At 43.6% G+C, this 11,388-nt stretch overlaps 1 protein-coding gene across 4 annotated transcripts in view; it reads right to left on the minus strand.

The window, feature by feature from the left end:
* Nucleotides 1-11,388, minus strand: part of NUP214 (nucleoporin 214) — a 113,326-nt gene that overhangs the window by 79,685 nt on the left and 22,253 nt on the right. For 2 of the 4 annotated variants that reach the window (XM_006164334.3, XM_006164333.3), the window contains exons 12-14: nucleotides 8,995-9,466; nucleotides 6,763-6,938; nucleotides 4,237-4,331 (exon numbers count right to left, since the gene is read on the minus strand). In XM_006164334.3, coding sequence (XP_006164396.1) covers nucleotides 4,237-4,331; nucleotides 6,763-6,938; nucleotides 8,995-9,466 — 743 coding nt within the window. Of the gene's footprint in view, nucleotides 1-2,472; nucleotides 2,566-4,236; nucleotides 4,332-6,762; nucleotides 6,939-8,994; nucleotides 9,467-11,388 lie in introns of those variants that run through there. The other 2 variants (XM_027766655.1, XM_027766654.1) reach the window with 1 other exon arrangement.

An 11,388-nucleotide genomic window follows, 5' to 3' on the forward strand; every position in this document is an offset into this window, starting at 1 on the left:
TCCTGTCCGAATAACTTTTAATACTTCTGTTTCTCCCTGGGCTCAAACTTTGGGTAGAGGTACTTCCCACGTTCCCGCTTTCTCTTTCCGTTTTTGTTTGATCATACCGGAAACTACTTTAGCTCGGGCCCGTCCTTCTCTGTCCGACAGGCAGGCAGGTGCTGCTCCTTGAGGAGTCTCTTCATCACCCTTCTGTTTGGTGTTCCTCTCTTCATGCATCTTGAAGTCTTTTTCATTTGTACTTTCTCAGCATGGCGCTGTTTATGATACAGCTTAGCCTTCAGACCTGTCTTTTTTGCCTTCTTTGAACGTTCATGAACCTCCCGACTTTCCTTCTTTCTCTTTTTCTCATGGTAATCCAAATGGTATCCACAGCATTTACAATGTAGTTCAATATATTTGTTTTGTGGCATGGTGACAGCTGCAGAGTCGCCGGGAGCAGCCTCCCGGATGCAAAGAAACTGTCAACTTTCAGGTCTCAGAGACCAACAAGCGGATCCGATGCAGTCCAGAATGAGAAAACTGGAACTAACTCTTAAAAATCAGTAAGAAAAAGACAGGCAAGCCAATACAAAAATAGGCTTGGGCCAGCAGGTGGCATGGTGGTTAAGGCACTGAATCCCACACAGCTGACTTTGCAATTTGAGTCCTGGACCTGGAGGCTTGAAAAACATACCAGGCACATGTGCATGTGTGCCCAAAATCACAAGGGGAGAATGGAGAAGAGAATGCAGCATGGTCATATCCCCCATGCCCTGTCCCACCCCTCTCAGGCAAACACATACCCCTTATGGGAGGGGAAAAAAGTAAAGAAAAAAATAGAAAATGGTCTGGTAGTTCCACAAATGATTCAACATCGAGACACCATATAATTTTTTTTAAAAAAAGAATTATTTAATTAATTTTACTTATTCTTTTTTTTTTTTTTTACTTTGTCCAGAGAGAGAGAGAGAGAGAGAGAGATGGAAAGTGAGAAAGCAAGCCACCAAATCTGGGACTCAAACCATGGCGGCCATGTGGGAGTGTCCAGCACCTTAACCATGCCACCTCCTGCTGGTCCCCCACCATGTAATGTTTTTTTTTAAAGAAATAAGACAAGAACAGACACAGCATAAAAGAAAATCCAAATAGTCAATGAGCATATAAAAAGAAGCTCAATTTTGCTGGCATTAAGAAACATAAATTGAGGACCAGCAGGTGACATGGTGGTTAAAGCGCTGGACACTCCCACATGGCAGACCATGGTTCAAGTCCTGGGCCTGGTATCTTGCTTTCTCACTTTCCCTCTCTCTGTGGCTCTCTCTGGTCAAATTAAAATAAATGAATCAATAAACTTAAATACAATAATTTAAAGGAAAAAAAAGAAACATAAATTGAAATCACAAAACATAACTATAACAGAAGATGAAAAACAGCAAGATTTGTGAGTATGTGGAGCAGCTGGAAACCTCATACACTCCCAGTGAGAATCTACTGAAGACATTTAATATACAGAGACGGCCTGTGCCATGGCAGCTCCACTCCCGAGTGTATGCCCAGTAGAAATGTACGCATGGTCACAGGGAGACATCAACCAGAACGGACCAGAACACAATCTGTAATAGCTTACACCTGGAAACTACTCCCATGCCCATCGAGAGTAGAATGAGCACTTGCAATATAATCACACCATAAATTCCATACAGCAATAATGAGTTGAATAAACCTCACAAACAGAATACTGAGAAAAACAGGCAGATAAAAGCATACACAGTGCACTCTTCCATTTGAAAGAAGACACAAATAGACTACACACATCTATGCTATGAGAAATCTAGACACTGAACCTTTGGCAAGGGTAGGGACTATATGCAGACACGTGTGGAATCTGGGGTCCTGGGAACACTGCTCTGTTTCCCGATATGGGTGTCAGTTACCATGGTGTGCTCAGTCACTGATAATTAACTGAGCTGTACACAGATCACAAGCACTTTTTCTCAGTATATTACACATCAATAAAAATTAAAATACACAAATAGCTTTTCTATATATGCAAGTATTCAAACTTCACACTTTGGTATCTCACAAAATCCTAATTTTTATTACCCAGATGGGACTTCTAAAACAAGACAATACATTTTTTTTTTGAAGTTTTTTTTTCTTCTTTCTTTTTGCTATAGGGCGCTCGCCAGAAACACAGAGACAGACAGAGAGAGACAGAAAGACACAAAGTGAGAAATCACTTCCCAGGGGGTATGGCCATGCCACAATCCCTTTTCTTCCATTCTCCTCTTGGGATCTTGGACATGCACGCACATGTGCCTGGTATGAGTTTAAGCTACTGGGTCCAGACTCGAACTGCGGTCGACTACATGGGAGTCCAGCAACATAGCCATTATAACTGCTGGTCCCAAGACAACAGATTTTAATAAAATGCATGCTTAGGGCAATAAATGAATAAACACAAGCTTCCTGAGTTGAATTCAAACCTACCTGAGGAGAGCTTGATTTTGTCACTGGAGGAGTTATCCTAGGTGACTTCTGGACCATTGAGGGCACTGGGCTTGGACTCCCCTGAGCAGATCGCCCTGTTAGAATAAGAAGTCAGTTACAACAGACAGTATTTACTCCTGGAACTGCTCCTACCACAAACGTCCTTCCCCCACATCTATGAAAACGAGTTACACGTTGTCCCTGGACCCATTTAAGGATCTTTACTAAAGTGTAAGCACCACCAGTTGTGTCTTCGTTTACTACAAGGTAATAAAAAAACATGTATGTTACAATTTTAGATGAGGAATTCTTTCATAAAGCAGATAAAACTGAAATGTCTCTTATAATAGGTGTGTTCACATGCAAGGCTCAGAAAGCTGGCTACGTGGCCTGTCCTTCATCCCCACAAAGGATCTGACACACCTCTAGAAAGTGGAAAACGAAGTTTGGAGGTTAGAGTCCACTGGACCCCCTGGCAGAAGCCTCGGACGAGTCTCACCCTGCTGCATATTAAGAGTCACTCTGGGAGCCCAGAGCTTATCTCCAGACAGGAAAATCTTAGGAAGTAGATCACCTTAGAAGTCTAGTGTACAACTGGTCTCAGAGAGAATAACCTAGAACCCTCAAACGCTAACCAAGGGCAATGGTAGGGAGACCTGGGTGGTGAGCTGTGGGAAGAAAGAAAAGTATATGTGCCTGATGGTTCAAGTTTCCACTCCCAAACTAGAGAGAAGCATGAAAAGACCGATGCAATGTTTCTTAGCTGTTCACAGACAGAAGCTTTGCAATCTGGTGAACTTTAGCAAACTTCTTAAAGCAGCCCATTCTCCTGAGCAGCAAGTAAGGAGAGAAGATTTCAAGAATTTAACAACTCAGTGCTTGCTCATTACAAAATTATTCCTGACATTCAAAATCCAAATGGCTGTTAAGTGTGTCCAGCTAGGTATTATCACTGGCATTCCTAGAAATAATTATCACCCACAGAAGCAAACTCAACACAAGCCGCATTAGACTGAGAAAAACAGGCAGATAAAAGCATACACAGTGCACTCTTCCATTTGAAAGAAGACACAAATAGACTACACACATCTATGCTATGAGAAATCTAGACACTGAACCTTTGGCAAGGGTAGGGACTATATGCAGACACGTGTGGAATCTGGGGTCCTGGGAACACTGCTCTGTTTCCCGATATGGGTGTCAGTTACCATGGTGTGCTCAGTCACTGATAATTAACTGAGCTGTACACAGATCACAAGCACTTTTTCTCAGTATATTACACATCAATAAAAATTAAAATACACAAATAGCTTTTCTATATATGCAAGTATTCAAACTTCACACTTTGGTATCTCACAAAATCCTAATTTTTATTACCCAGATGGGACTTCTAAAACAAGACAATACATTTTTTTTTTGAAGTTTTTTTTTCTTCTTTCTTTTTGCTATAGGGCGCTCGCCAGAAACACAGAGACAGACAGAGAGAGACAGAAAGACACAAAGTGAGAAATCACTTCCCAGGGGGTATGGCCATGCCACAATCCCTTTTCTTCCATTCTCCTCTTGGGATCTTGGACATGCACGCACATGTGCCTGGTATGAGTTTAAGCTACTGGGTCCAGACTCGAACTGCGGTCGACTACATGGGAGTCCAGCAACATAGCCATTATAACTGCTGGTCCCAAGACAACAGATTTTAATAAAATGCATGCTTAGGGCAATAAATGAATAAACACAAGCTTCCTGAGTTGAATTCAAACCTACCTGAGGAGAGCTTGATTTTGTCACTGGAGGAGTTATCCTAGGTGACTTCTGGACCATTGAGGGCACTGGGCTTGGACTCCCCTGAGCAGATCGCCCTGTTAGAATAAGAAGTCAGTTACAACAGACAGTATTTACTCCTGGAACTGCTCCTACCACAAACGTCCTTCCCCCACATCTATGAAAACGAGTTACACGTTGTCCCTGGACCCATTTAAGGATCTTTACTAAAGTGTAAGCACCACCAGTTGTGTCTTCGTTTACTACAAGGTAATAAAAAAACATGTATGTTACAATTTTAGATGAGGAATTCTTTCATAAAGCAGATAAAACTGAAATGTCTCTTATAATAGGTGTGTTCACATGCAAGGCTCAGAAAGCTGGCTACGTGGCCTGTCCTTCATCCCCACAAAGGATCTGACACACCTCTAGAAAGTGGAAAACGAAGTTTGGAGGTTAGAGTCCACTGGACCCCCTGGCAGAAGCCTCGGACGAGTCTCACCCTGCTGCATATTAAGAGTCACTCTGGGAGCCCAGAGCTTATCTCCAGACAGGAAAATCTTAGGAAGTAGATCACCTTAGAAGTCTAGTGTACAACTGGTCTCAGAGAGAATAACCTAGAACCCTCAAACGCTAACCAAGGGCAATGGTAGGGAGACCTGGGTGGTGAGCTGTGGGAAGAAAGAAAAGTATATGTGCCTGATGGTTCAAGTTTCCACTCCCAAACTAGAGAGAAGCATGAAAAGACCGATGCAATGTTTCTTAGCTGTTCACAGACAGAAGCTTTGCAATCTGGTGAACTTTAGCAAACTTCTTAAAGCAGCCCATTCTCCTGAGCAGCAAGTAAGGAGAGAAGATTTCAAGAATTTAACAACTCAGTGCTTGCTCATTACAAAATTATTCCTGACATTCAAAATCCAAATGGCTGTTAAGTGTGTCCAGCTAGGTATTATCACTGGCATTCCTAGAAATAATTATCACCCACAGAAGCAAACTCAACACAAGCCGCATTAGGACAGAATGCAGTCATGTGATGGGAAGCATACCACCCGCCAGGGACAGTTGCCCTAACTCTAACCCTGAATCTCCTCCTATGAGGACACCAAATCTGCACTGAGGGACATAACACAGAACTGGTCCAACCGCTGTAAATATCAAAGTGGTGAAGACAAAGAAGGATGAAGAATTATTCAAGAAAATAGTGGAATACAATGCTGTGATCTCTGAATGGTTTCTGGATTAAAGGGCAGGAGGAAACCAAAAAGAACAATACTGAGACAACTGTGGAAATACAAGTATAAATTGTAGATTAGAATACCTTACATTTCTCGAGTCTGATAATGTATTGTTGTGTCCTTGTTTTTAGGAGAGAAACGCCTAAGCATTTTTAGGGATGAGCTGTACCATGATGTCTGCAATTAACTCTCAAATGTTTCAGAAAAAATTTACATAAAAAGAAAGCAAGCAAAGGATGGAAAACAGCAACTGGTGAACCTCGGTAAAGGCCATAATTCTCATCACACAATTTCTCACCCTCTTTAGTTTTGAAAGGGAAAAAAGAAAACAGAGAGGTGAAGTACATTTACCCATGGAGTTTTATAATACAGCTCAATTCAACTTGGCTATAGTTATTTTCAATCATGATCCTGATTAAATAAGCGGTATGCTCAGTCAGCAGGTGGTGTAAAGGTTAAAGTGGCTGGAAAACCACACCAGACACATGTGTATGACTGCCCAAATCCTCAGAGGAGGATGGAGGAGAGGGGACTGCAGAGTGGCCACCTCACCTTGAGGGATGATTTCTCACTTTCCTTCTCTCTCTCTGGCAAGCACAATGTCCTACAGCAAAAACTAAACATAATAATATGGTTACATTATGGCTGATTGTGAAAACCCAAAGTCACTAGGACTCGGGTGTCGCTACAGGCTCTCTCTTCTATGACTCTTAAAGAACTGTTCTGTAAGGCCTTCAAGTAGGGCAGGCTCCACATGAAGATGCAAACCCGACAATCAAAGACACTGGTTCAGAATCATCAAGTACACTGAGCTCCACAAGAAGCGGAGACAGGAGCCCAACAGCACTGACACCTTTGCAAATCTCTCAATTCTTTTTTTTTTTTTTTGAGAGGTTTTTTTTTCACTATAGGGCATGTGCGCTCGCCAGACAGACAGAGAGAGACATAGAGACAGAAAGCGAGAAATCACCCCCCAGGGAGATGGTCACGCCGCAATCTCTTCTCCTCCATTCTCCTCCCGGGATCTTGGGCACGCACGCACACGCGCCCGGCGTGAGTTTTAAGCCACCAGGTCCGGGACGCGAACTGCGGTCGACTACGTGAAAGTCCAGCAACATAGCCATTACGCTAACTGCTGGTTCCCGCAAATCTCCCAATTCTGAGTACGAGAGTCACAGCACACTGGTATGAGATATGGGAAGAAAAAATCACCACGTCATCCAGGATTCCTACTGACACCCAAAACGTTACTCTGTAGAAAGACTTACATCTACGCTGTGGGCTCAAATCATACCTGATGGTGAGGTAGAAACTGAAGACTTCAACGGCAAGGAACCAGATGATGCCGAGAGGGGCATGGGGTGGCTGAGTGGCCCCGAGGCAGCTGGCTTGGAGGTGGAAGAGAAGGGCAGCATGGAGGGTGTGCTCTGGGAGCTGTTCCCAGGAGCAGAGGTGGCCACAGCAGTGAACCTGAAACGGCAGTGTGGATGCATCAGATCAGCCTGCTAGAAGATTCTTTCAACTGGTAGTGAAAACGGCCGTCAAAGGATCATTTATTATCCATTCTTTGCTGCCTACAGGAAACACGTACGTTTAACTATTTCTTATAAAAGATGAAAGGTGCAAAAAAATATTTCTCTTACCATCTGCTTATTTAGAAATGAACTACTAACTGAAATATCAAGTAAGTTCTTAACTTGAAGGTGAAAGTGAGTTTAACACAATATAAAACACATATTTTCTATTCTGTTAAGCCGAGGGAAAAAAATGGTAGGGGCCAATTATGCTTAGGAAAATTCAGTCCATTTTCTTCACCAAGAAACGTAGAGAGAACTCAGTTTAGGGGTAATCATCTCTTCTGGAGAGTGAAAAAGCAAGGGGAAAGCAGGTCGCCATCTCTGGAACACTCAGGTCTAATGGGAACATGAAGTCAGTCCCACATAAAGAGTAGCGATCTATAAACCACCTCAATACCCAGCATGAGGTGACCAGCCACAGAAAAATGGTGCAGTCAACAAACGGAACACCATGAGAACGGTGAGTGAAGTGGCAGAGCTGATTTAACAGTGACGGTAAAAAGGTGGTGGCAGCAGTGGCACAGCACCGAGGAGAGAGCAGGTGGTAAGGAGACAATCTGGTCCTGTTTATGTTCCACGGCCACCTCGACCTCGAGACAGGGACAGACACGGGGGGTCACTGCTCTCCAGTCTCCCACTCTACTGGGAGGAACAAGACAAGCAGATGAATAATGATACGAGTAAGCTGGCAGGCCTAGATCTGGGGGAAACGGGATTCCACACCCGAGAGGTCGGGCTATACTTGAAAGGCAGTTAAGCCACTGGCAGCTACCAAGCAGAAGTGTCCTCTAACACCCTTATGATTTCTCAAGATCTCTTTGGTAGCTGTGTAGAACACAACTCAGAGGAAGTCAAGGAAGAAAAAGACGACAGGAGATTCATTTCCTTTCTAATATGTAAATCTAGATTGTTCCTTTTTTAAAGATAAGGAGGAAGTCCTGTAGCTCAGTGGCTGGGGGAGCTGCCCCGCCTGCCACATGACCAAGCACAGTTCCAAGCCTAGCCCACCAGTGTGAACAACATGCACCTGTGCATATGCCCCAAATCCCAACAGAACGGAAAGATGAAAAAAAGGGATTTAAAAAAAAGGGGGGGGGCGATTGTGGTAGGACCATTTCCCACTGGAGGGTGCTTTCTCCCTCTTGGTCTCCCTCTGGAGAGCACAACCACCCTCTGTGAAAAAAAATAAATAAGAAGGACCTCTTAAATTTGTAATCTAAAAAAGCAACATACGTATTCACACACACACCTCTAGTAGTGAAAAAATAAAATGTAAGAGACCACACTGGGCTCTCTCCACAGATGAAACACCATCTTTTTGTGTTGTGTGACCTTTTTAGTATTTGTAAGTGTTACCTAGGGGAAAAAAACTGGAGCTAACAGGTGGCATAGTGGATAAGGTGCTGCACTCCCTCACGGGCCAATCATGTTTCAAATCCCAGACCCAGAGGCTTGAAGCTCACGCAGGGCACATGTGTGTGCCTGAAATCCCGAGACAGATTGCAGCATGGCTGTCCTCCCTAGGGGAGTGATTTTTCTTTCTCTCTGTCTCTTTCTGTCTCTCCAGTGAGCACACTCACCCTATAGCAAAATCTCTCTAAAAATAAAAAGTTAGTAACTCCACCCATAGTGACTCTACTCCAGTAAATAACAAGCACATTTCTAGCATCCTATGGACAATCAAACAATTGTTTTTTTAAAGGTTTCTGCCACAGGGCATGGGCGCTCACCAGAGAGAGACAATGAAAGGGAAAGTGAGAAATCACCCCTGGGGGAGTGGACGCACTGCAGTCCCTTCTCCTCCTGGGATCCGGGCAAGCACGTATGTGCACCTGGTGTGATTTTCAAACTCCCAGGTCCAGGATTCAAACCGTGGTCAGCTATGAAGGAGTTCAGTACCTTAACCACTATGCCACCTGCTTAAGAATCGAACTTTAAAAGTGGCTTACTTTTCACCAAGGTTGACCTTCACTGCAGGGGCTGAGGGTGGAAAGGAGAGCTTCATTCCTAGATTTGCCGCAGATGCACTTGGTAATGGAGTGCTTTCCAGGGTAGGCTTGAAACTCGATGATCCAAAGGAGAAGGCAGCTGATGGAGCCATGGGAGACACTGCAGGGGTGGAGGCTAGGGAGGCTTTAGAAGGGGAAGCAAAAGTGAAGGTAGAAGCACCAGAGCCCAGGGATACTTTGGAACTGTCAGAGCCACTAGAATATGGAGGGGGCTCCCCAGTGACAGAAGCAGATGACTTCAAGGATGAAGACCCAAAGGAGAACACAGCAGGGGCACCACCAGCAGGAGGCAAAGGGAAGGCGGAGATGGGCGCAGCAGGTGATGAAGACGGAAGAGAGGCTGGGGCTACAGCTGCTGAAGCATCTGGTTTTTGTGGGGCTTGAGAGGAGGTTGGGGTAGTGGGAGTACTTCCTGCAATGAAAAAGACAAAAAGGTTACCGCTGTAACAGTGGAGGTCCACATGACAGGAAGCAAGTGAAAAAGAGAAAAAATGGAGTCAGAAATGGCCCTAGTTCAAGAAGCAAAAAGAGGATCAGCAGGTGGCATGGAGTTTAAGGTGTTAGATTCCACATGGCCAACTGAGCAATTTGAGTCCCAGACTCAGAGACTAGAAAATCACTGTGGGTACATGTGCATGCATGGTTCAAGTCCCAGGAGCCTGGAACAGCAGTTCTGTGGCATGGCCATGCCCTCCCACACTGAGGGGTGATTTCTCACCTTCCCTCTCTCTCGTTCTGATAAACACATGAGGCCTTTAACAAAAACTAAAAGAAACAAAAGCAGAAAAGAAAAGAGAAACGAGATGGTGTTGTTGAATTTTAGCAAACATCGCAAAAGATGAGATGTATGAAACTTTAAAGAAAAAAGGAAATGAGAAACGGCTGAAGTCTAACTAATGGGACTTCAAGGACACCCAGTGAATAACAGAAAAAATACATTTCTTAGTGTTACCATGGCATCACAATACAATGGAAAAAGTCATCCTGCAACAATCAACAGGAAAAAAATTTTAATTCAGACCTCTCTCTAAGAATAGTTACTAAAAGCAATCTTGGATGAATTAAAGATATGGGGGACTTCAAAAAGTTTGTGGAAAAATATAATTAAAGTTTGAGTTTATTTTGGTATAAAGAGAAATCTGAGGGGCCAGCAGGTGGTGTGGTGGTTGAGGTGCTGGACTCCCACACGGTCAACTGTGGTTCAAGTCCTGGGCCTGATGGCTTGCTTTCTCACTTTCCCTCTCTCTCTTTCTGGTAAGCACATGTGCCCTGTAGCAAATTTAAAATTAATAATAATGATAAATTTTTTAAATAAATAAATATTTAAAAATAAAAGAAATCTATAAATTCCAGGCAAATTTTTTTTATAATTTAAAAAAAAAAAAGTTCTACACCTTTTAAATACTCCTTGGATATGCATGTGCACACAAATCACAAAGTAGGAGACAAAGTGAAGTGGTCTCTGGCTGTGCACAGGTGTTTATTGGGCTAGTAGCAATGGCCCTCACACTGAACTGAGCTCAGAAAAGAAACTTCATTTTGTAGGCCCCCAACTTCACAGGCTGCCCTGCATGTTATAGACAGACCCGGCGACTGGACATAGGTAGTTCATGGTATTCATTACCACTTAAAAGGGGAAGAACACAATTCCATGAGCATGTACACTACAGATGATGATCTATCCCAGGCAACATTGAGTTAAGCCTGAAAAAACAGAATGGGAAGGAGAGAACATGAGAAAGCACCCCTTGGGGTGGGGGGGGGAATGACACTGCTGCAATCCCTTCTCCACTCTCCTCTTGGGATTTTAGGCACTCATTTGCAAGCACCTAGCACACTTTCAAGCTGTTGGGTCCAGGACTTGAACTGCAGTCATCCATGTGGGATCTAGCTGCCTTAGCCACCACACCACTTGACTGGCCCACACTGCAAAATTTAAAAATTTAGATTATTACTGTGTTGCCAGGTATCCATTCTGTGCACGAAGAATATGTATCAAAGCACTGTCTGTGGCCATGGCCTGACGACTAACTGGCTTTTAAGTGTTTCTGGTTTTGTATTCCTAATTTTTCTCCAATAAACATGTATTACTTAAGCCATGTTTTCAGAGTAGACAAAAAATAAGAAAAATGAAGTATATACATAAAAAGCAAAACCCTTGGGGGCAGCAAGTGGCATGAGGGTTAAGGTACTGGATTCCACATGACCAATCGCAGTTTGAGTCTCAGACCTGATGGCTTGAAAATCATGCCACATGTGTGTGTATACATGCTCAAAATACCTAGAAGAGAATGGAGAAGAAGGGATTGCAGTGTGGCAATCGCCCTGAGGGGA

This window comes from Tupaia chinensis, unplaced genomic scaffold (genome assembly GCF_000334495.1).
Source record: "Tupaia chinensis unplaced genomic scaffold, TupChi_1.0 Scaffold143602_1, whole genome shotgun sequence".
NCBI classification, from domain to species: domain Eukaryota; kingdom Metazoa; phylum Chordata; class Mammalia; order Scandentia; family Tupaiidae; genus Tupaia; species Tupaia belangeri.